General features: G+C 35.9%; 1 protein-coding gene across 4 annotated transcripts in view; it reads right to left on the reverse strand.

Annotated features, from left to right (window-relative positions):
- Window positions 1-25727, reverse strand: part of LOC149564418 (protein WEAK CHLOROPLAST MOVEMENT UNDER BLUE LIGHT 1-like) — a 77747-nt gene extending 52020 nt beyond the window's left edge. Inside the window, exons 1-4 of one of the 4 annotated variants that reach the window (XM_089817974.1) lie at window positions 25680-25727; window positions 25248-25568; window positions 25098-25148; window positions 22627-23652 (exon numbers count right to left, since the gene is read on the reverse strand). In XM_089817974.1, the coding sequence (XP_089674100.1) occupies window positions 22627-23649 (1023 nt within the window). In that variant the 5' untranslated portion in view covers window positions 23650-23652; window positions 25098-25148; window positions 25248-25568; window positions 25680-25727. Of the gene's footprint in view, window positions 1-22626; window positions 23653-25097; window positions 25149-25247; window positions 25648-25679 lie in introns of those variants that run through there. The other 3 variants (XM_089817975.1, XM_089817972.1, XM_089817976.1) reach the window with 3 other exon arrangements.
- Window positions 25728-26510: the final 783 nt, after the last annotated feature.

The following is a 26510-nucleotide window of genomic DNA, read 5'->3' on the forward strand; positions in this document are numbered from 1 at the left end:
GTTATAACAAAATAACAAAAACCCTTATTTCAAATAATGGGCGAGCTGTTTGTTGTGGCTATATAACAATTCTTCCTCTAACATCAAATATAGTATAAATAGCCCATTGGTTGGCCTTACTTTTAGGAGGGCAATGGTTGAGAGTTCAACTCCCATCCACTAATTCCTCTGATTCGAATTAAATAATCATTTTCATTTTAATTTTAATTTTTTCCCTCTTTAAGATTTTATGATGTCATGCTGACATCATCAGAATCCACACTTTTACCTGAACTTCAAACCATCATAACTTTCACATTCGATCTCCATTTTTGACAAAACGAACGCTATTGGAAAGCTTTCATCATGCTCTTCATTTTGAAATTCATTGTTGACCACTTTTGAGATGGTTTGATTTCACCCCTTATCTAGCCCTCTGGTTTGCCTATTGACTAGAACTTTGACCGAGCGTAACTACTGCATATGAGCTCCTTTTTCGCCCGTTCAAGTTGCACTGGGTTCCATTCTCTGAGCTCTTTGTAGTGATGTTAAATTTGAGAAATTATGAGACTACTGAATTTTTGGCTTCTAGATCCACCTGGATCATTCCTCCCCACTGAGAAGCTTTTGGACCTCCAAAAGTCTATTTTACATAGAATGGAAGTGAAGACATGTTCGCCTCACTTGTCCTGTATCATCTGTACAAGCTGCTGGAATTCTAAATATCTGAACCATCGTACACATTATCAAGAATGACATAACATTGTTAATACAACCAACCATAAATCCACCAATTTCCACTGTTACATCCATCACGCACATAGTACCAACTAGTAGAAATAGAAGCAACAAAACTGAAATAACTAGTGAAATGGAAAAAGTATCAACTTTTTGGACCTCTCGTACAGAAACATCACTAGAAAATGAACTTGTCAAATCCTCTTTTACCATCACTGGCTGAAGACTTGATTCTGCTTGCACCTGATCCTCACTAGCTACTGCAGACATGAGAGTCAGCTTACTGCATGCATTTATAATCATTTTCAAATGTCCTGTATTTACAATTGATCCTTTATTCTTCATGCGATGAGCTCTTATAATGTATTCAATTCCATCCTTAAACAAATGATACTTGTTATGTTCCCTGTAGAAGATAGCTTTCCTATCATATAAATATGGGCTACCCAACACAATCTCACAGATATCAAGTGGAACCACATCAAATTCAACCTCATCTATGAACTTAGATGTTATTGCAAATCTTAATTTACATTGCTTAGTAACTCGCAATCTGTTATCATTGCACACCCAGCCTAATGGATAAGGTCTCCTACGTGGCTTGGTTTCCAATCCCAACTGTTTAACAACTTCCTCTGAAAGTAGATTAACTTGGGACCTACTATCTACCAATGTATCGATTTTAGTGTTCATTGAAATCACCCTTATATGAAAAAGTTCACACCTTTTACTATCTTCAAGAACAACATGACTTTTGGAAGTGGAAGCACATGAAACATCAGTGGTAGAATCAACAAAAGCTTTACCTTTCAAACCTATAGCCGATATTGTTGCTTCATCACCAGAGTCTGATCCTAGATCCTAAACAATAACTGTAGACTTTTGCTTACCCTTGCGATCCTTAAACCACTTTGGTTTCAACTCCGGATGCAATTTTCAACACTTCTCTTCTGCATGTCCTTTCTTCTGACAATGCAAACACATAGGCTTGTCACCTTCCTCTATCTTCACTGTGGCTGCCTTCTTTCCTTTCTTGATGCTATCAGGGGGAGCAAATTCCTTCTTAGAATTGAAACTCATGTTTCCTCCACCTGCTTCAATATGAGTCACTGGAACACATACTTCATCAAAGTTAGAAGGACTAAACATCAATATCGTATGCTTAAAATAGGAATGCATTCCACCTATATACTTTAATAAAGTATCTTGCGTATAAAGAGGAATTCAAAGAGTTAATGCCTTCTTCCTAAACACCTGTGTATACTCTTGCACAGACTGCCCTTTACCTTGCCTAAGATTTTGCCAATCCATAATGGCTTGTTGCATATAACCCAATGGATAAAACTATTTCTTCAAAGCAGAAGTAAACTCATACCAAGATAAAATGATTTTACCATGTGCAGCAAGATCTTCTTGGATCTTAGTCTCCCACCAGACTAATGCAGTACCTCCCATTCTGAGAGTAGCTAGCTGATTTTGGAAGAATCATCCAAAATCTTCTGAACCCTGCAATACACTTCAATCTGCTTAAGCCAATTATCCAGTTTCTCCGCATCCAATTCACCACTATATATAGGCAAATCAAACTTAACATCCAGTTTTAACAGGCACATTAACTTGCCTAGGTTTCTTTGAAGAATAGGTAAACAAAGAAGATGAAGAAGACGAAGAAGAAGCTGAAGAAGATGGAGATGGAGGTTCAAGAGGGTCACTACCACCTCCTACTCCTTTACCTTTCGCATCTTCTGATGAGGATTTTGCTTCCTCCTTCTTCTTAGCTTTATTCGCTTTCCTCAATTGTCGTTCATGTCTCTCTTGGAGAAGAATGTCGACCAAAGCCTTTAAGTCCACAAAACTTCTCTGGAACGCTTCTGCATCAAACTTGGAAAAATTTTGTTCGGATGCCATCTCTGATCAAGGAAAAGTCCTTCTTTTCCCAATATCTAGATTGAGCTCCACAAGTTCACCTTCTCCTTGTTTTAACCTCAACCTGGTTAACATTCACCACCTACAATTTCTCTGCAAAACAAGCTCTGATACCAAACTTGATCTGATTTAGGATCTATAAGAATATGACTTAATCCTAACAATCAGATATACTTTTCCGATCCTTGCAGTAAATGCGTGGTTATGTATCTTAAACCGTTGAAATTACAAGAAGATTTATGCTTTAAACACTTAAAATTAACAATGTGTTTAATAACATAAAATAAAGAACATAACTAAAAAAATTAATGAGAGAAATAAGAAAGAGATAGAAGAGATGCAAACGATTTGATAACGGAGTTCATCTGGTTAAGACAACGTCTCCAGGTCCGCTTCTCAATTCGGGGACCGCCTTATTAATGTCGCCAGGCAAAACATGCCTTTTTACAACATCCAAGCTTCAACGTTTACAATCTCTCTCTTTCCTACTTGAAGATAATAACTTCATGCTTACAATAATCTCTCACCTACAAACTCTCTCAAGAATTATAAAACTTCTCCCAAAAGAAAATTTTCCTTCCAAGCTCTAATTGTAGAATGCCTTTACAAAAAAACTACACCCCTTTTTATACATGATTTTATCCAAAAATGGCTTAAAACCATATAACCATCACCATAATTACATAGCCCAATTTGAAATAACAAAATAAGCCCCTCGTAACAAATTACATTTTCGTTTAACCCCTTTAGCCTTTTTATTATTTTGGCCTTTACTAATTTATGGGGTTAAAAGTTATAACTAAATAACAAAAACCCTTATTTCAAATAATGGGCGAGCTGTTTGTTGTGGCTATATAACAATTCTTCCTCTAACATCAAATATAGTATAAATAGCCCATTGGTTGGCCTTACTTTTAGGAGGGCAATGGTTGAGAGTTCAACTCCCATCAACTAATTCCTCTTATTCAAATTAAATAATCATTTTAGTTTTAATTTTAATTTTTTTCCCTCTTTAAGATTTTATGATGTCATGCTGACGTCATCAGAATCCACACTTTTACCTAAACTTCAAACCATCATAACTTTCACATTCGATCTCCATTTTTGACAAAATGAACGCTCTTGGAAAGCTTTCATCGTGCTCTTCATTTTGAAATCCATTGTTGACCACTTTTGAGATGGTCTGATTTCACCCCTTATCTAGCCCTCTGGTCTGCCTATTGACTAGAACTTTGACCAAGCATAACTACTGCATACGAGCTCCTTTTTCGCCCGTTCAAGTTGCACCGGGTTCCATTCTCTGAGCTCTTTGTAGTGATGTTAAATTTGAGAGATTATGAGACTACTGAATTTTTGGCCTTCTGGATCCACCTGGATCATTTCCTCATTAAATTTGTTCCTTGTCATCACTCCTTTGTCTTTGCTGCCAATTATTTGCTCTGGGGGGGTGATTTGTTGTCAAGTTCCTATTAGAGGTAGTTCCTGTTAGAGGTAGGAGTTGCTAACTCAACTCTTATCTCTTCTCTTGGCTCAAATCTTTGTTCTCCTCTTCGCTCAACAATTTGCACATAATTATGCAACTCTATGTCAGACTCATAAAACAACTCAACATTCTCTTTGTTAGCCTTTTGAATAACATTCGTCATCAGAATAATAATCATCAACAATAGTTACTAAAGCCATCTCTTCTATCACTTCCTCAACAAATCCAAGTTATTCATCATCATCGTTGTTGCTCAAAAATCTTTCCACTTGTTTTAAATTCCTCATGATCATCAAAAAGGAAATTCTTTCTACTCTTCCTTACTCTCTTAGGACATTTTGAAGAAAAATGACCATATTCTTTACATGCCCAACAGGCAAAAATCTTCATACCTTTATCTTCTTCCTCTTTCCAACTACCATAACTGATTCCATCAAATCTCAGACTTTCTTCTGCTATATATCTCCCAAAGCTATTAAGCTTTCTCTTCAAAGACCTAATACTCTAATACCAATTGTTAGAATATATAGTCCACCAATATAACTAAGAAGCGGGGGGTGCATCAATTATCCAACTATTATCAAAATTAATCAACTTTATAAAATCTTAACCATATAAGCAATATAATCAAAAACCACAACAAGATACTCATGCACAATAACACCATATATGTTAGCTAGGGAAACCTTTGATCAAAGGGAAAACCTTGGGGTGAATGGTACCCACAAAATGTTGTACTAATATAAATACTCCTTGTTAGAGGATAGACTTTGTTAGGAGTCTGTGAAATACATTCAATACATATCAATCCCTGTTAGGAGATTCCAAACCTGTTAGGAGTTGTGCCAACCCTATTAGGAGTTGTCGAAGGCAGATGGACACACTATCCAAACAACTTCAAGAGCAAGACCAATGAACCCACTGTCCAAATGATCTCTATATTAGTCCTTGCAAAATAATAGAATTGTACTATAATACTCCTTCCTCTTTCTCTGTACTATCAATCGAATCTCTACTCCTTCTGATCTCAATACCAGACCACGAACTTCGCACCCAATAATCTCTTAGTTCACTTACTCACATTTACACAATACTCTACTCTTATTCACACTTCTTTGATTACTTCGCATACTTCATACACTTACAAACAAGGAAAATACTTTCCTTTATACCAAGTCCTCAAAACAATTCCTTGAGTCGGCCTTGAAGCTTTCGCAATTAATTATAAAAGGACCTCAATAAGATAATTAATTATTTCGCAATTACAATAATGTTGTTGGCTCACAGTCTATACAATCTTCACACGTATTACTTCTGGACTTACGCACTCACGGACGTCGTCCTCTGACTGCCCTTTATTACTATCTAATTGCGCATCTCTAGATTATATCTCTATTAGAAGATATAATAAGATCATGATAAACTGCTTTCCAAGCACTTTGTCTCTACACTACTCTTTGTAAATAACATATCACTTCCGTATATCTTCAACTTAGATTACGCGCACTTGAGCTCACTATCAGGACACAGCTAGTGTGGAACATGTCCTTAACCGCAAGTCTCCAAATAATCAAAACATTGTCTATAAGACCACAATCTCTATCTACTACTCTGCCAGTCTTCACAAAATATTGCTATGTTAACATCAATGACAAACACAATCATGAATGCAACATGTTAATGCTCTCCAATGCTTACAATACTCCCCCAAAGGAATACCATCAGCATTCATGCTAATGGAGGCTATATATATTGCTTACAATACTCCCCCAAAGGAATACCATCAGCATTCATGCTAATGGAGGCTATATATATATATATATATATATATATATATATATATATATATATATATCATGTATTATCAACACATACATATATAAAATAAAGCATATTATTATAATATATATAATCAGAATTTCATTATTATTATTGGGTGTATATATATTGTATATATACTAGATCATATAAGGGTTCTTAACTCTAATTGAACTCAACATTATATTTTGTACATTAGTGTATAACTGATACATGCTTTGCAAGAATATTAATGATTCATTTCCTTCTCATCCTTTCCTTGGGATGACAACCAAATATATATGTAAATCATTCCTTCCCTGATCTTCTAAATATTACGAAGTAATTGGTAAATATTTGTTTGTTATTAACAAAGACCAAGAGGTCTACATATACAAAAGAATAAAGCGATGTTTCCTTAGGAAACAATCGTAAATAATAAAAATATTCTATTCTAGCTTAAAGAAAGCTAACAAATAACAACAGCTAACTAAATATTAGAAACATTCTAATATTTACAATAGATTACAAACAGATAACCATTAACTAGTAATAAAAGCTTATCTGTTATTGTAATACCCTCCCTTAATGGTTAATCTATCCACAACACAAGTTGTTGAGTCTGATTCTCTAGCAAACTAAGGACAAGCTCTTCCCCAAGCAAGCTGAGAGAGATAATGCATAGTTAAGTGCCCATATCGTTGATGCCAAAGTGTGCTAGCAAAAGACTGTCTAGCAGCCATAGCTAAGTCCCAGAAATCACCAGAATCAATGTCAAAAAAGACCATGATTCTCAAGACCCACTGCAACAATTGACTGAGTCACCCTATCAGTGATGGTACACTGATGTGAACTAAAGGTGACATCCAAGTGTGGAGAGTAGATTTAGTTCCATCCCTAGAACATAGCACATCAACAACTGACTAATTGAGAGTAGATTTAGTTCCATCCCTGGAACATAGCACATCAAGGAAAATGAGATTCCTCCTAGTAGAGAATATCTAAATATTGCCTTTACCGACAACAGTGTACTCTTCTCCGCCACCAAAAATAACAGAATCTGAGTAAGGCTGGTGGTCATTGAACCAATTTCTGCAATGGGTGAAATGACAAAAGGCACCTGAGTCAATATACTAGGCACACGACTTCACATGATCTACAGGTCTTTTAGCCATGAAGGCGTAAAAGGCAAATTTTGTCTGCTCAGTGTACTCTGCAATGTTCGCTTTGGGCTACGAACCTAATTGCTTAGATTGGGCAGCTAAGCATTTTTGACATTCAACCTTTATGTGACCAAACTTGTGGCAGTAGTTGCATTGAATGTTCTTCTTTCAAAAGCCTTCTGAAGCTAGTACAAAGGACTTCTACTGAGAAGATTGTTGAGACTTGCCTTTATCCTTCTGAAAGGATTTAGCAACAAAGGCTTGCTCTGTGGAGGTAGAGCTAGAACTACTACCGAACTATTGTTTCCACCAATCTTGCTGAAGCAAAAGTGTTCAAAGATCTGTGATTCAAATCAACACCAAAAGTCGTGATGTTGAGAGTCTTCATAAAATGCTCGTAGGATTTCGATAAACTCCGAAGAGTGCCATCTTGCGACCAACGGCAAGCCACTGATCACAGATATCCTGAATCCTATTCAGGTGAGCCTAGAGCAATGTTTGTTCATCTATTATAATAGAAAAGAGAGTGTTCTTCAAGAAGAAAGCTCTACTTTTGTCAGAAGTCTCATGAAGATTTTTGAGATGTGTCCATATCTCGGTAGTTGTCTTGCCGGATGGAATTTGAGAGAGTTGATCATCAGCTACGAATAATTTGATAAGCAGCACTGCCTCCCAATTATTCAAATCCCATGTATCCTGATCAGCACCAGGGACAGTCGGACGCTGTGTAACACCCAGAACAATCTGATTGGTATTCCAATATTCAAAAATTGCTATTATTCGATGCTGCCAAGTGGCATAATTCCAACCATTGAATTTGGAATTGCTCTCGAGCAGATAGTAGTCAATGATGCCATAACACGTTTTTCAATGAAAAACGTGAAATTTTGTGAAGGCGCGTTCTTCAAGGAAAAAACAAAAGACCCAAAAAAATTGAAAGGTGCCCCTGAAGAGAGCTCGAAAAACCCAGAAAGAATATGTTGTCAATTTTTGGATCCGCTAGCTCGAAAATTGAGGCAGAAAAATCAAGACACCCAAAAAAATTGAACCCCGTTGAGCTCTCGAATAACCCACCAAGAATTTGCAATTAGAGGAAAAAAATTGAGCGGGTTTCAAACAAAAGCTTAGTGACCGGATTCGTGCACTAGAGGTCGGATCCGGATTCGAGTCTGATCCGGATCCAGATTCGTGCTTGGATTCATGCAAATCCGAGCAGGATCCTTGTTTTCCACGGTGAATTCATCTGGATTTGTGTAGAGCTAGGCAAGGCCCACAAATCCAAATGAATCCACTGTGTAAAACAAGGATCCTGCCCAATCTGCATGAATTCAAGTACGAATCCTCAAGGATCTAGCGCAAGGCCCACAAATCCAAATGAATCCATTGTGTTAAACAAGGGTCCTACACGAATCCTCAAGGATGCAGCGCAAATCCTCAAGGATCGATGGATTTAAGTGGGTCTAAGTTATTTAATGACTTTTTAAAATATATTTTTTGCTTTCTAGTCCTAAAATGACCCTTTGATGCATTATATATACTAAAAATTGAGAGAAATATACATTATATATTCACGAATCCTAATTGGGAAAAAAAATCGCAAATCCACAAATCCAATTCACATGCCCACATCGGATTCGTATCCCAAATTGATAACTAGGCAAAACAGTCCTAGGCTGAAAAAAGCTTGACATCAATGGCGAATCAATAACAATAGACACAGTTTCTGGGCACGAATCTATTATTGAGGGTTTTAAGAAACCCTTGGCACCACTCCCAACCCTAGATGTGCATAAAAAATGGGCAAAAATGCCCAAAAAATAGTCACCAGAAAAAGGAAAAAAAACATGAATATTGTTCGTCAATATTCTTAGACAAACCCTAGTTCGAAGCAAATATTTCAAAAAATTATTTCGAAAAGAGGGTCTAATAATGTCAGAAAAGAAATTATGGTTTTCGAAAAAATTTTAAGAAGTGGCTTTGATACGATATTACGAAGTAATTGGTAAATATTTGCTTGTTATTAACAGAGACCGAGAGGTCTATTTATGCAAAAGAATAAAACGATGTTTCCTTCAGAAACAATTGTAAAGAATAGAAATATTCTATCCTAGTGAAAAGAAAGCTAAAAAAAGCTAACAAATATATACAACTAACCAAATATAAGAAACATTTTAATATTTACAATAAATTACAAACAGATAACCATTAACTAATAATACAAGCTTATCTATTATTGTAATACTAAAGCCCCCTTTCCTCAAAGGGACCTTCTTCCCTTTATATCTCTCAATGTGAGGGGGATATTACACCTTTTCATCATAAATGCCCTTTGTCGTTGTATCTACTATTCTTATTTATTCAATGATATGCATGAAGATCCTTGCCAAAATTATTAAAACTATTGAATAGAAAATGAGGATTTTTTATTTGGAATAGCAATCAAGGGAAAGACAAAATTCCCTTTCTTGGGACAAGATTTGTAAGCCAATGTGAGCCCTGAGATGGACTAAGGAGGTGGAATATGATGAAAGAGGCAATGGGTGCAAAGTTGGTTTGATGATGTACAAAAATTCTAACCAAAAATGGGTGACAACTATCAGCCACAAATACTTGGACCTCTAATCAGGTGAGTGTGTTCTCACTAATCTCAATCGCCCCAAAGGATCATCTATTTGGAATTTTATAATGGATTGTAGACATATAATCACAAACCATATTACTTGGAAATTGGGTGATGGACAAAGTGGCAAATTTTGGAATGACTCCCTTGAAGGAAAATTGGTTTTCTTAGTTGGGGAGCATAATAGGGACCTACATTGCATCACCTTCAAAAGTTGGGGGGTAAAGGTCTCAGATTTCCTCACAAAAGAGAAGTATGGACGGCAATAATTTGGGGTTGTTTGGTGAAGAATTGTCAAAGCTTAAGAGGATGGTGGATAGCAGGGAATTTTTGCTATCTAGTGAAAAGACAAGTTGATCTAGTGTGATACTAAGAAAGGGAAACATTTTGTCAAAATTGAATACAAATTTATTGAGGCCACTATAGAGGCTGAGCAGTAGCTGAGTCATCTCTTTTGGAATAAAAGAGGGGAGCTTTCTCTTTGTTAGCTATCAAGAATATGATCTTGACTTGTAAAAGTCTGATGCAATATGGATTCCATGGGCCTTTTGAATGTGTTCTTTGCAATGAGCATGAAGAGACTATTGACCATCTTTTGTTACATTGCAAGTACTCATCTCTTTGTTGGAAACTTGTGGTGAATAAGTTGAATTTGTCATGTTCTTTTCCCCATACTGTCAAGGAGATATTCCAATCAAGAAGAGTTGAACCTTTAAAGTATGTTTTCTCTAGTATTTGGCAAGTTTGTCCTTCCTCTATTATATGAGAAATTTGGAAAGAACATAACCATCATATCTTTCAAGGTAAATCTAAAACTGTGGAGAAGTGTGAGAATAGAGCAGTCTCTCTCAGAACTTAATAATGCATTGTATCTAATCAGATTCCTAGAAAATACCCTTTTTCCTTTTTTGATTCTCTCTTTTAAAGACAATGGCCTTCTTTGAAGTTCCCATCTATTAATAGGCATTCTAGGGTTGATCCTACAAGAAATCCAAAGGATGATGTGTCTTGGATGAAACCAAAGGAAGGATGGGTTACAATTAACTTTGATGGGGCTTCGAAAAGGAACCTGAGGTCATCAAGGCTTTGGTGTGTAGCAAGGGATGCATCAAGCAACATTTGTAACAATTGATTTGAAGAAACTTGAAGATGGTGCTAATAACGAGGTGGAGGCACAAGTCACCTTACTTGTAGTTAGATGGCTAAACAAATTAATGTTGATCAACTCCATCTTGAAGGAGTCTCTCAAATAATTATCAACGCAATTGCAAATGGGTGATCACAACTCTAGAAGATTGACAAATTCATTACAATGATTCTGAAGAAACTGACAAATTTTAGTACTTTTAAAGTCTCTAACATCCATAGATAAGGAAATTTCTTTACAAACTTACTATCCAAATTACCAATGGATTTGATAACCTAACTTGTTTGAACTTTGGCATTGTATGATGACACAATATTTATCATGTAACGATAGCAAAAAGTGGTGGCAAATGGTAGAGTACAATGTCCTTTAGTATGCACAATACTTGTGGTATTGGTATGTGCCAATAAATGATGGCTTTTGGGTACTCATTCTCATTTTGATGTTGTAGAATTGCGGGAAGATTTGAGAAGACTGATGCTGCCATGAAAGCAATCTTCAACCTAAAAGAAACAAAACAACAAATGTTCTTCTAGGGCAAAATTTAAGAGGAGAGATTAAAGAAAGTCTTTGCAACTAATTACCATTTTCATCGTGGTTCAAGGGTTGTTAGGGGTAGATTATATCCTAGCCAAATTCAAATACGAGACAAATACTAATTTTGCATCCATTATTTGCACTTGGGGCCAGCTAGAGAGTAAGGAGAAGGTAAAAAGAGTGGTTAAGTGGTGTGTGAAACCAGATTGGAGACAACAACTAGATGCTTTATTGGCCCTCATTGAACTAGGGCATGGTTTAGTTGCAACCATGGGGTGATTGGATTCATGTATCAAACTTTTCATGGTATACACACCCTTTCTTTCTATGGCATGGGATGGAGAAAAAAGAACAAAGAAAGAGCGGACCATAGAATATTTGGGGATTCATTCGAGATCAGATTCATGATTGAGAGGTTGTGTTGCAATATGATTCGACAATGAATAAAAGGGGCATGAGCATAACCAAATTCAAACAGGCGAACTATTGGCATGGTGAGGGACACAGGCTTATTTGAGTGGCCAACCTTCTAGGGGCCATGGGAGAGATGAGCTGGTAGCTTTGGTCATCAAGAACAAAAATGCGGGAGAGGCGATCATGGTCGAGGAAGAGATGGGGACAGTCGTGCTCGTGGACATGGACGAGGTGGAGAGAACCCTTGAGGTAAGGCAATGTATTCGTCAACCAGAGTTTAAAAATTTTGATTTTTTACTCTCTTGTGGATGTTTTGTTTATTTTTGAACAGGGGTGGTGAAGAAAATGTGCAAGTCTACCATGTGGTTTAACTCTTGTGCCAATTTTGTGGTGCAACATTTGTTTTGTATATGTTGTGACTAAATGTATATATCTACTCATATTGGTTGAGATCTTAGCATTCGATTGTATTAACAAACAAATCCTTTTGATGTATTCATAGGGCTAGTAGATAGTAGGGGTAGAGGAGAGTATTACTTTCGAATACTGTAAGCATATCTTGTTGTGTAATTTTCAACAAACATGGGCAGTAAACTCTAGCAGAGAGGTGAGTGGGCTTGCTTTATTTGCAAATTCTGAATAGTATATAATATGAAACTAATATTTTGTTATTAATAATACTAAAATATTTTTCACCATTAGCACCCTTGAAGACTGCAACTCTTTATTATTCGTACCCTTCAAAATGGATACAACCTTTCTAAAAGTCACAACCCGTCATTATCACCGCTTTGTGAAGGAGTCAATTCCTTATCTTCTTCACATTCATGACTTCTTCCATTAATCCTTCTTTAGCTCTTATGCTCTCCTCTTCTTCCTTCATCATTCATTTCAAATGAACTCTCCTCCCTTTTATAACTTATTTCAAAGAAGTTACATCTCTTCATTACGTATCTCTTCACCTTTCATTAAATTTGGGTAATTTATATTATATTTATTGTAAATGATTTATTATTTATTCATTTTTGTTTTATTATTATTGTAAAATACTATTTTAGAAAGGGATAATAACACTTTCACCCCCATCATAAGTAAATCTTGGATCATAACTTGTTCCACATCAAAGGTTGTTGATCTATATTCAATTGATTAGTGTGGCTAAGGATTTTGTTTCCAAAGAAGCTAAACTTGCATGAATTAATTAGGATAATCTTGAGGACAACCCTTCATCATTCCTTCCTTTTGAAAGAGTAAATTCCTTGTTTTCTTCACATTCCTTCCTTCTTCCACTAACCCTCCTCTTCAACTCCTATACTCTCCTCTTCTTGCTTCTTCTTTATCTTTAAAATGAGCTCTCCTCCCTTTTATACCTTATTTTGAGGAGGTCACATCTCTTCATTACATATCTCTTGACCTTTCATTAAATTTTGTCAATTTATATTATGTTATATTATTTGTTGTTTATTTATTTATTGTTTATTTTTATTTTATTATTATTAAATAGTATGTAAGAAAGGGGACATCACACTTCCACCCCAATCATAAGAAAATCTTGGGTTCTAATTATTCCCCATCAAATTAGAGGTTAATGATCTATATTCAAATTAATTCGCTGTGGCTAAGGATCTCGTTTCCATTGATGCAAAATTTACATGGTTTGATTAGGTTAATCTTGAGGTGGAGACCATACTCATGCAAGAGAACAAGAAAAGGGAAAGAGAATGTCCCTTGGATGCTAACATCACTAGCAAACAAGCAAATATTATGATTCCGTTGACACTGGAGAGACATCATATATATAACTACAAGAGCTCACATAGAGCTATAGATATTGGGTCCAATAATGCAAGCTCCTCTCAAACATAGTTGTACTTTTAATTCCTGTTTTCATGTTGTTGATTTCATAACCCATAAGCATTGTATATCTAAAACTCTAAGAGAATGTATGTATATCATAATCAATCTAACCTGCCCACCTCAATTAATGCCCCTAACTTCTGCAAGAATATTAAATGCCACCCTAACATAGCATCGATAGACAATAATGTTACAAGAGGTGTTAGATAGCTAGCTTCTCCAGCTGTATTTCTTGTCATAACCTTGCATCATTTAGGTGGCTACAAAGAACAAACATCTCATATTGAAGATTAACAGGAACGGTCAAGTTACTAGCATCCAAACATCGTCAAGAGTCAACATTTTTAACACTTGACCAGCAGCTACACAATGGAAGTCTTCAAAAGAGAATTGTAGTTGAGATGATGACTAGGAATTGTGTAATGTCTCCATTTTTGGGTTATCTAGCATTGTTGTTGAGCCTCACATTCTTAATGCGTGTAAGCCTTGTCAAAGGGGTTATTTGGTCTTGCCAATGTGCTTAGTTAGTCTTGAGGACACTCGTGTCACTTTTCAAATAATTTCCAGATTTTGGTGCATTCTCCAATATTTTTGGAGAGAGTGTCTATTTAAAAATTTGCCTGGTTGGCACCAATTCTCATTATTCATCACTCAGTATCACTCCAATGCAATCAAATTTCAATTTCAACGCATTTTGGCAGTTTCCACAATTTGGCTGTATTCATGGCATTATTTTACTAAGTTTTACTAATATATTTTAAAGGCACCTTAGTATAATAGCTTGTTGGAACAAAAACTGAAAGTCAACAATGTTAGATGCAAAAAACAGGGATCTTGTAAATCAAAACTATACACTATTATAATAATAAGATCTTTTGGAGTTGCAATGGAGTTTTAATTAAAAAGGTAATTTTTACATTGTGCTTTCTAGAAGTTTGATAGAAAAAAGTCTAAAACCGAATCCAGGTCTCATTTGTATCATGCAAATTTATTTGATTTCTCCCTGGGCCCAGGGTTATTGGGATTGAATTTGGTTCATCTCAGTCTTCTTGAGATCTAAAACCCCTTAAAGGAAGACCAAATTCAGTTGTGAAACTAGCTCCCTTGGCTGGTGATTGTGGGGCCATTGCAAGTTTCACATCTTGAATCAAAGATTGTTAGTCAAGAAATTGCGTAGTCTTTTTACAAAGATTAATTTTTGAGCATAGAAGATTATAGCCATTTGAAAACTTGACATCATTGTAAAAGAACTCTTGCTTTTGACCAGTAGCTTTCTACTAGAGAAGGTGTGAGAACACATCTAAATTGATGTGCGAAGATGCTGTTTAGTGCCTTCACATGGAAGAGGGCAGCGTTTACAGTCAAAACAAGCAGGCCACAAATTTCTGAATTTGAATATAGCATCAAACATGTAATATGATTAATGGACATTTGTGATGAGATCAGAAATGCTCTTGTTCATCTCTGTATATTTCTGCAATAGATTTGTATTGGATTTTTTGTGTGACAGCAGTTTAGTATTTTCTATTCCATCAGCATCATTATATTTGTGCGGTTGTAAATGAAAAGAATCATATGGCAGATTTTCTGGAGTATTACCTGGGCACAATTATGAACTAAGTTACCAATTCGGGTGCAGATGCAGATATGCGTACAAGAACCCAGTACACAGATGCATGAAATTCTTTTTTAAAGGTTTTGGGTGTGTTTGGGTGCATTTAGGTGTGTTTATAACTTTATATATATACGCACACAAAAATCAAGAAATATAAGAATTAACTCATTTGATAGTATGATAATTCATCATTGATCAAGACAAATATTAAATGTCAATTGATAGTTTCCAAATATTGAAATTGAAAGAAGCCATATCATATACAATAATACGTCTATGTTCACGATTCCAATAAAAAATCAGAAAATTATAATAAGATTCAATGATAAATAATGAATAAATAAAAATATTTTTTAATTATTATTTCTCTATATTATTAACATAATAAAACAAACATATAATTAGATAATATAATGTAATAATATATTCTTAATACAATAAATTTAATAATAAATAATAACCATATATTATATGATAATATCAAATGTAAAATATATTATATACAAACTCCAGAAAAAATATAAATTATATATATTAATCCTTATCATAGCTCAAAGCAGTGACCAAGTGATTCCCACCCACATGGGTATCTTAAGTCCAGATAGCATTCATAACACAGGGCGAAGGGAAAAAAACCAGAAAGCATCAAACATGGAACACACATCCACAGAGCTTCGCCATGCATCAGACTCTGCTTCCAACTCCACATCTGGATCCAGGCAGTCATAAAGTGCATCCGGTAACTGAGGTTATGAATGAATGCATACTAAACTTTATGAATATCTTGAAATTAAACTCTAAAAATATGCAATTTACCTAAAGGCAACTAGAAAACTTGTATCTGGGATTACATGCAAATTGGACAGTGGTAATGTGGAAGTGAATGATCCTCCTGTGGTGACTAAACTTATCAAAATGGTTAAGGGGCAAACAGGGAATATTGAAAACATGATGAAAACAAACAAGACCTTTACAAGGTGGTGAGATGGAGATGTGCTTATCAATTTCTGGAACCCGAAAAAACCTGTTTCGTGAGAAACTAGAAATTTACTTATCAACAAAAGGAATCTGGCTGATCCCTAAACTATTGGTTCTTGCCAAAAAAATCATTTGGTTTTTAAATGTTTTTGCAATAATTTCATGTAGCCAGTAAGATCATGTGACTTTGGTTTGGCCACTCACCTGGTATGGGCTTCAATGCTTTTTGTGCTTAAAAGATTATGCTACCTTATGATAAAAATCCAAGCCCGTGTGGAGATAATATCAAAGATAGGTTACAGGGTCACTCATATTCCTATCACCGGGTTCTATCACTTTTTATTGTTCCAGGGTTCTGAAGTTGAGGAAGAGAGCACATGTTGTCAAAGAAGGAACAACATTCAGCAGACCAACATCACTTATAACTTCAAAATGAAATTAAAAAATGCACATTACCCTGCCCCCTCTCCTGCCAGTTAGTCTGTTGCCCATAGGCAGTGAAGTCATAAATAACATGATATGTAAAGATATCCAATATAGAGAAACTCAATATGAATTTTGACAGAAGAAAGAATGACTTAAGACAAAAGGGCATGAATTAAATTAATTTGTTTATATTCTGAAAGTCAGTCTGTTGCCCATGGGCAGTGAAGCCATAAATAACATGATATGTAAGGATATCCAATATAGAGAAACTCAATATGAATTTTGACAGAAGGAAGAATGACTTAAGACAAAAGGGCATGAATTAAATTAATTTGTTTATATTCTGAAAGTCCTGCAGAGCTATTTGGACTGAAAAGACATTAACATCATCGTTGCTTTAAATATAAGTTTTCAGGTCTTCGAATTCCTATTTATACATCTGTTTGTTATCATAAGTTGTTGTACTTTCAAGTCCCATGACCTAGTTTGGTTAGTCATTGGCATTAATATAACCTCTTCTTTCCTTCTACTTTCAGTAGAGTCTCAAATTTATGGATATTTTCTGACTACGGATAACATCCATAAGAACCTAGTAGGATGCTGGGCTCACTTAAATCAAGCATGATAATGTCACAATTGCAAAAAACTCACCCCTGTTCACTGTACTGAAGTTACTGCTACTATAACCTTGTAAAACTGAGCAGTAGGAATACAACACCTAGTGGGAGAGCAAATGACATTACAGGGATTACCAAGCTTTAGCTCAAACTACTTGTTACATCTATTTCCTTTTCAGTGCATTATGCAGAAGGTAGAATGCATCTTCTGCAGGTTTTTTAATGTATTAAGGGAAAGATAATGCTTGTTCAATGTGTGCATTCTCTATTAACATGGAGATCCTACTACTCAGTGGAATTTTGATATCCATATCAAGGTGAGAGAACCTCATTTTTCAATTAGATTTTTTATTTTTTTTTAAATAATCAAATTAATTTGTCATTTTCAAGTAAGAGGTCCACATACTGCTGAAAATTTTACATTATTGATGTGAGAATAGTCCTAACAGTCACTAGTTGACTACTTTAGACAAGATTAACTGGAAGAAGAAGCAAAAAATTGGAAGAAACTAGCATGTGCACTGGATAAAATCGGGCATTAAGACACGATCAAAGATTTTTTTAAATTTTTGAGTAAAGTTCAAATGCTGACCAGAAATGTTGCATTACAGTTGAGAAATTTACTGCTATGTTACCCGGGGACGCGTTTCCACCTCTAAGACTGAGGTTTCGGAAACGGGGACGGTTTCGGGGACGGGGGGACGGAAGGAAACGTTTCCAAGCCGTCCCCACCTGGACAGGAAAATCGGAAACGCGTCCCCGAAACACAGGAAACGGTCAACGAGTTTCCGAAACTTGTTGACTGTCCCGGGGACTGCACTTCCGTTTCCTAGAGGTTTCCGGGACTTCTAAAAGGGTTTCCGATTTTTACAAAAAAAAAAATTAAGCGATCTCCGACCCCGCAACTTTAAATATATTAAAAAATAAGACTTTTAATGTTTTTTATGTTGACTTAGTTTTTTTAATGTTTATTGTTTAAAACTATAAAACTTTACATGGAATTTATGTTGAAGGAAACGAAATATTTCATTTACAATTAGGTTGAAACGAAATAGATATTATGGAAGTCATTACGTATTATGTTTTACAAACCTAAGTCAATACACATTTCTCATTGACCTAGGCTGAAATGAAATAATGGAAACGAAATATTTCATTTCTCATTCTAGACAAGAAGAAGAGCCGAGTGAAACTTCATTCTCAACTTAGGGTTGCGCTGAAGAAGAGCCGAGTTTTTCACCCGGTCTGCAGTTTGGAGTTTGTTGAAGATGAGTTTTGCAGGTATATTATCTTCCTTCCGAACCTTCCTTACAGCCTCCAGTAGCACTCGACTCTGTAGCACTAGCACTCGACTCTCTTCCTCAACCGACAACTGTAGCTATTATTTCTATTTTGTTTGGACAGGATTTCTCGCTTTCCATCCTGAACCGGGGCCCCGGGTAGTTTCTTTCGCTGCCTCCCTCCCTCGGATGTCATTGCCGACTTGCCATAGAATTTCATACATGGCGATTCAGGGAATACATCAGACTTATTTGTTTGGCCCCAAATGATTTGTTCATGCCCAGAATTCTCAAAACCTTTTGTAGACGTCTGAAAGATTGGCTGCAAATTGTTCAACTGTTGACTACGGTTACCCACGACCTTGCTTGAGGTGCGATCTGGTTGCCTGGGGGATGTACACCCTGACAATGTGCTGTAAACTGTGTTTTGGGGTTGCAGATTTTACTGTAGTCCCATTTTCTTGCTTTATCCATGTTTAAACTTTATTTATTTTAAGATAATATGTTAATGTTAAAGTATTCTAAGATTAATATTTAATATTTATTTTGTTAAAGTTTTTGATATTTTAATACAATTTTTTTTAATTTATGTCATGACTCATAACAGAGAAATCTAATTTTCATTTTCATTTTTGTTAAATTTCAGATTCTTGATCTCCATTAAATTTAAATATGAGCAGCAGCAGCACTGATGGTTCTAGTAGTGATGAAAGAAGGCAGGGTGAAGAAGTCGGAATTGGAGGTGGTGGTGATTCAAGAGATATAACAAACACATTTGAAATACCTTCAGTTGTCCTCAAAGACTTTGCACGAGGTCCTTTTAATCCTAAAAAGCCTCTACTTTGCCTTGTTCATCCAATAGATGTCAAAAAGAAAAATTCAGGTGGAAGTAGGATTTATAAATGTCATGTGTGTGAAGGTGAAATTAGAAGGAGCTACACACGGGTGTGGTCTCATTTCTTGGGGGTTAAGGGCAAAGGAGTTAAATACTGTAAACAATTAGAGGAGGATGCTAAATTAGAGTGTTATAGATTGCACATGGAGGCTGAATACAAGTCTAAAGGTTTGCCCTTTGTTATGCCTCCACCTTCAGATTCACAGTTATCTACTCATGGTATTACTACTCACTCTATGTCATCCAGTGTCAGTGAGAGTGTGTTTACTAGTATGGGAACAAAAAAAAATGAAAAGGGAAAGAGGAAGGCTAGTGATAGTGGGCAGCCAGGGTCAGTTACAAATTTGTTCAATACACAAGCACGAGAAATGTTAGATTGTTCAGTTGCTGATTTCTTTTATGCCCATGCCATCCCATTTCATGTGGCCCGATCACCATTCTTCAAAAAAATGATTAGAGATACAGGTTCAGTAGGCCCCTCTGCAGTACCCCCTGGAGATCATAAACTACGCACTACCCTCCTTGATAAAGCATATTCCAAGGTGAGTTTGGTGATGGAGGATATGAGGCGTACTTGGATGAAGACTGGTTGTTCCATTGTGATGGATGGGTGGACTGATATTAGACATCGGCCACTTATCAATGTCATTGTCACATCCGCAGCTGGTTCTTATTTTCTTAAGGCAGTTGATTGTTCAGGGAAACGCAAGGATGCAGATTTTCAATTTGGCATTCTACGAGAGGCCATAGAGGAGGTTGGGCCCTCAAATGTTGTTCAAGTGATTACTGATTCAGCACATGTGTGCAAATTGGCTGGAATGATGGTGGAGGGTGCTTACAAGCACATATTTTGGACTCCATGTTGCGTTCATGCATTGAACAATGCATTGAAGGACATGGGAAAATTGTCTTGGGTAAAAGAAGTGGTGACACAAGGAAGAGAGATTCAAATGTTTATTTGCAACCACCACACCTCACTTGCCCTCTTTAGGACGTTTTCAAAGAAGGAATTTCTCAAACCTGTAGAGACAAGATATGCTAGCTACTACATTCTACTAGAGAGGATGGTTGAGGTGCATGACGCTCTACAACAAATGGTAGTGAATTCAAAGTGGAATAAGTGGCCTACATCAAACACTATTGAAGGAAAAGCCATCAAACAAAAGATTCTTGATGATGCATGGTGGTCTACTGTGAGGTAAGACCGTAAGACATTGTTGATTCTCATTTTCACTTGGAAATCATAGATTCATAAGTTTCATAAATCCTTTCAATTTTTAGATTTCTAAAATCTGATTTAAATTTAAAAAGTTCTGATTTTCAGTCATTTACTTTAAAAAATATATTAATATAATTGGCATATTCTTATTCTCATTGCAGATATGTTTGCTCAATCATCTCTCCTGTTGTGGATGTCATCAGATATGCTGATACAGACTCTCCTAGCCTTGGGGAGATATATGAGACTATAGACAGCATGCTTCAAAAGATGAAGCAAATAATATTGGCTCATGATAATAATTTGGTCTTATATGAGGAGTACATTAATCCAATTTTCTTGCGGAGGTGGAATACTATGAATACTCCTCTTCACATGGCAGCTTATGCATTAAATCCAAAATGGTATGAGCCTAGGCTTGGAAGGTGTGCTCCTAGCGAGGATGATGAGGTGAGACATGGTATTATGAAGGCCCTTCAAAAGATGTATTCATCTCAAGAATCTAGTATACTTCGAGAGCAATGGGTTGCCTTCACAAACCTTGATGGTCCAACCTTTGGCACAGCAGAGGCAAAGGTGGATAGAGCAGTAATGGCATTGAAAAGCCCCGTTGGTTGGTGGCAATGGCATGGATCAGATGCACCACAGTTAAAGATGCTTGCAGTTCGTCTCCTCTCACAGGTAGCTAGTTCCTCTGCTACAGAGAGGAATTGGTCTACATACAGCTTTATCCACTCCGTGAAGAGGAATAGGCTTACCTCTAAACGAGCAGAGAAGTTAGTGGCTGTGCATAGTGCTTTTCGACTTGAGGATCGTAAGACTCCAGTGTATCGACAGAATCCAGCTTTACGGTGGGATATTGATCCCGAAGATGCCACCCAGGTTGATGAGGATGACACACTACCAGGATTGGTTGGCATTCCATTGGATGATGCATCCCTTGAGGCTCAAGATGATAGTGATAGTGACTTTGATATGGATGATTAGGGGCAGCTGTCATAGCATCTTTGCTTTCATTGTGATTTTGATGTTTTAGACTTGAAATGTTTTCTCTTGACATTATATGATCATTGATAGTTGATAGTGATACATTGATGGAACAATTATACATCAATATGGTATTATGATCTTTGATAGACATGGTTGATAAACTTGATACTTTAAAAGTTTAATTGTTTAAGTCTTAACTTTTCAATGTTTTCATTTTGTTGAAAGTTGATGTTTTTCATTGTCTCATTTGATTCATTTCATGACTTACAAATGGTATTGTAAGTACTTAGATGATGATTGAAAGTGATTATTTGAATTTTCTTAGATGATTGAAAATGATGCTATTTAGAATTTTGATTTTCTATGACGACTCAATTAGATGCTGATTGCTATGCCCTATGATCATTGATGAATCAATATTTGATGAATGGAATTGATAATTTTTAACTATGTTGTTGTGATGAATGTAGAATTGATGAATATTTTTGAAAATTCATATATATATATATATATAGCCGTCCCCTGCCGTCCCCTGTTCCTGCCAAAAAAAAACCGTCCCGGAAACTCGTTTCCCCGTCCCCCCGTCCCCTCGTCCCGGAAACTTGGGGTAACATAGAAATTTAGCCTTCGTCACTTTTTGACTACTTTAGGCAAAGTTTGCTGGAAAGAGAAGCAAAAGACAAACATGGGAACTAGATAGGATTGGGCATGTTTAGCTTCACTGTAAGCAGTATGGATTTTATCTATTTTAATTTTTTTATCCTCACAAGTTGTTACTTCCTTCAACTTATCCTTTCCCTTTAGTCATTCACTTTTACCCTTTTCCTCATCAGTCTTCATTCCATAAAATTTTGGAAATATGAGAATGCAACTTGAATGACAACTTAAACTATTCACAGTCATATACAAAGAACTGTACATTTTGAAAACTCAATAAGTGCTCACCTCCATGTTTGCAATTTTCTGTGCTTTCCAATCGACTATTCCTCCAAACTTGGTAACTGCTTCCTTCACTGATTCAAAAGGTGCCGCAGTGTCTACTTCACCTCTGTTTATGATAATGGGCTCCTCTGCATGATTTAGTCTTCCAATTTCTTTTTTTGTAGACTGCATTGTTTCTTTCCCAGTATGATCAGGTTCTTTTCTTTTAGACTGCAAGGTTTCTTTCACTGTGTAATTATTTTCTATTCTTTCAGGCCACAATGTTTCTTTCTCAGTTTCATGAATTTCCTTTTTCTCAAACTGCACCTTTTCTTTCTCAGAGTGATCAATTTCTTTGTTTTTAGTTTCAATCTCAGGGTGGTTGATTTCATTTTTTCCAGACTGCACAATTTCTTTTATTTCAGACTCTACAGTTTTACTCTCAGCATGATTAGTTCCTTTTATCCCAGACTGCACAGTTTCAATCTCAGAATGATCAATCTCTTTTTGTTCAGACTGCACGGTACCTTTCTCCCCATGACCGAACTCCTTTATAAGGCATTCTACATTTTCTTTCTCAGTGTGAATAATACTAGGTTCAGCACCAATTAGATCAACAATACTTTCTCCTAGAAATTTCCTTTCATATGGAGAGTCAGACAATGCAATGCTTTCTATCCGAGAACTATCAACTTCAGCAGCTGGGTCATGCATTCTAGGCTGAATAGTAGTATCCATAGCTGTAGTATCATGGCTGCTAGTTTCCATTTCCTTAGATAAGTTCACCGTGATGGCAGTATCTGCATTTGTTCTTGGTGATTCAGTAACTAACAGCTCTTTTGAAGTACGGTTTTGCGATTCTTTGCTGGCTTCTGATGGCAATAGAGGACTTGATGCTGATGCTTCTACAACATTTTCTCTTGATGATGATGTGAGATCACGTGCTGATGGCAACCCAACATCCACTTCCTTTTTACTACTTCCTTCATTTGACTTGTCAGAAAAGGATTTAATTTCCTCCTCAACTGGCACCCCAGTCCCTTCCATGCCCTGCAAATACAACAATAAGCATCTTTTAAATAAAACCAGAATAAAATATTATTGTCTAACAAAATCAATCAAGAAAGAAATGAAAATGAAATCATAAATGGGAGGTTTTCATCAAACAGCACTAAGCAGCATTGTGCACTTCTAAGGAAACTGGGAAAAAAAAAGTCATATCAAAATCTTTGTGGAAAATTGGAAACAATCAAACGAGAAAGAAAAAGAACATGAAAATCCCCAAAAAGGAAGGTTTAACAAATCTAAGGTCACCAATGACCATCAGAAATACATGAAACTAAAACAAGTAGTTTAGTAAATGGATGGGATATATTAGATTAGACCTATTTATCAAAAAAATGGCTTGAAAAGCCATTCCAAAAATATATCTAAATCATCTTCAAGGTGCTAAGATTTCATAAAACGCCTAAATATGACCTACCACAATAGAACAGATGATCAAATTGCAAGTTCCTCTGAATAGCACACAGCCTGCAAAGATGCTGGAGGAAATAACACGAGTTAATCATTATACTGATTGTCCATGATATGTAAAACCGACGGTATAGATGATTTGGCAAGAACGTTCTAGAATCCAAGCTTTTTCAAGGACTAGAAATTTTGAATATGGCGTAATGTGAAGAAAACCCCAGGTCTAGATATTTGGCAAAGCTCTTTCTGTACTCAAGCTTAGTTATGAGCTCAACGCTAAGGACTCGAAGAATTAGAATATGAGATAATATGAGAAAAAGCTATGGTACGAGTGACTGAGCAAAGCTCTTTTTGCTAGCAAGCCTTGCTATGAGATCAAAGCCTAAGGGCAATGATTTTAGCACACGAGTTCACGTGACAAAAGGCACCTTGCGCCCGGCAGGAAGGGTTTCAAATGCACAGAAGGCCTTGCAGGCTGCAAGGATGGGAACTTAAACGTGCCCTTTTCCTTTATCTCTATAGGCAAGTCTACATACGGCAGAATAGTGACCGTGCCAAAAGGACTCAAAATTCAAAGGCCGGAAGCAGGGCTCTGCAAAAGCAATGGAAGTGTTGTATTTGGACGAATTAGATTTGGCTTAGTCTAGATTAACCACAGTAAATTCATGACATGATCGGAATCGCAACATTGCCTACGTACAATACCGACAGTGCTGAGATTGATGCGTATTGATAGAATTTTATTGTGTCAAGCATTTACGAGAAATCCGTTGAACTTAGATTAGATAACAAAAACATTACTAGATGCTCACAACAAAAAGGACACTTCATCCAATTTCAAAGAAAACAAAGCAAAACCAAAAGTCAAAATTCAGATTCGCGCATCGTCTCCGAAGCAACCTAAAATTACCATGGCCATTTCCTAACATTGCAGCTTTCCGTCTCGTGAAAAGTAGAACGAAATAAACAGTGCCAAAAAAACATTTCTTCGGATCAAAAGAACGGATTTGCATAGCACTTACAAATAATTACAAAAAACCTCGCTATCGCTCAGTCTGAGGCGATGTCAACACCTGTTCATTCAAATTCAACCCAGAATTTTGAAAATCTCAGGCTTTAAAAGGGGGAAAAAAACATAATTAATTTAAGCAGAGATCTGCAAGAAGTGTTACCTCAATTATCTACTCAGAATGGCAGTCTCGGGCAGCGAAAATCCAGCAGTTCACTGCGTATTTCCAAAGTCAAATCAGCGAGAAGAAGAAAAATTATTACTAAGTTGGGTTATTACTATTCTTTGTTCAGGGAGTTCTTCAATTTTTCGCTTTTAAAAATGAAAAATAAGCATTTCAACATCATTTCCAGCCGACAACTCTGTCAAAATCGTGGTGCTGTGGATATTAGGTAGTTGTAGAACGTAAGGTTGGGCTTTTGTGGCATCTGCAGATGAAAATGTTTCCAAAAGCTGTTTGAATCATGGATCACACAGCTTGCAACTGCATCTTACAAAAAACAATATTCTCGTTTAATAATATATATTCAAAGGACCCTTTATAAAAAATTAAAAACAACTGCAATAGAAAGTAATAGATAATATTGCTATTTACAAGTAGTCAGTGCATCCTGTGGAGTACCGCGCAATCTGTTCTCCACACAAATTGCATCATTAATTTAACATTCTATTCTTTATATATCATCTTAATCATTATAATTTAGGCCCATCTATTATAGGAAATTGCATATCATTGCAAATATTGTATTTTATATTTCCATTGTAAATTTTATATTTTTATTTTTATTAGTAATTTTATAAATATTTATCTTTTTTAATATCACATTTTTATTCATCTTATATTCAAAAAGTATCTACTTTTAGAAATATATTCACCATACACTAGAGAAATGTGTAGATTGCAAATATTATTACTCTCAACATTCATGAATATAGTCTCTAGTATAGACACTATTCATTATGGTATAGAGAAGCAAAGAACCACTATTAGTTATATAGTGTAATAAAAGCAAATTTGTGGTATAATAGTATTTGTTCAACATAAAATTTAATTACTTTATTTTTAGTTTTTTAGGGGGTTATGAAAGAAAGTGATAACATTTGTTTGTCTTCATTTATGAATAGGTGTGTTAAGGTTGAAGTTGATGATTGAAGCCTTGTAGTACCCCTATTAGGATTAGATAGGTAGGAAATAACAGTTACATGCAAATATAACCAATATCACAAAGGAACAAAGCGCACATAAATGAACTGTTAGTGCTAATTTAATTCTTATTGATCCTTAGATTTCATTTTGATATGTTAGTCATGGTGATTTCAACGATGATTTGAATGATGATTTAAACAGTGATTTCAGCAATTATTTGATTTTAACCATTTGTTCACATAGTGTTTACGTGGTTTATTTATTATATACATCATGCAA

This window comes from Cupressus sempervirens, chromosome 3 (assembly GCF_028749045.1).
Source record: "Cupressus sempervirens isolate cs-2001-9-10 chromosome 3, ASM2874904v1, whole genome shotgun sequence".
NCBI lineage: Eukaryota > Viridiplantae > Streptophyta > Pinopsida > Cupressales > Cupressaceae > Cupressus > Cupressus sempervirens.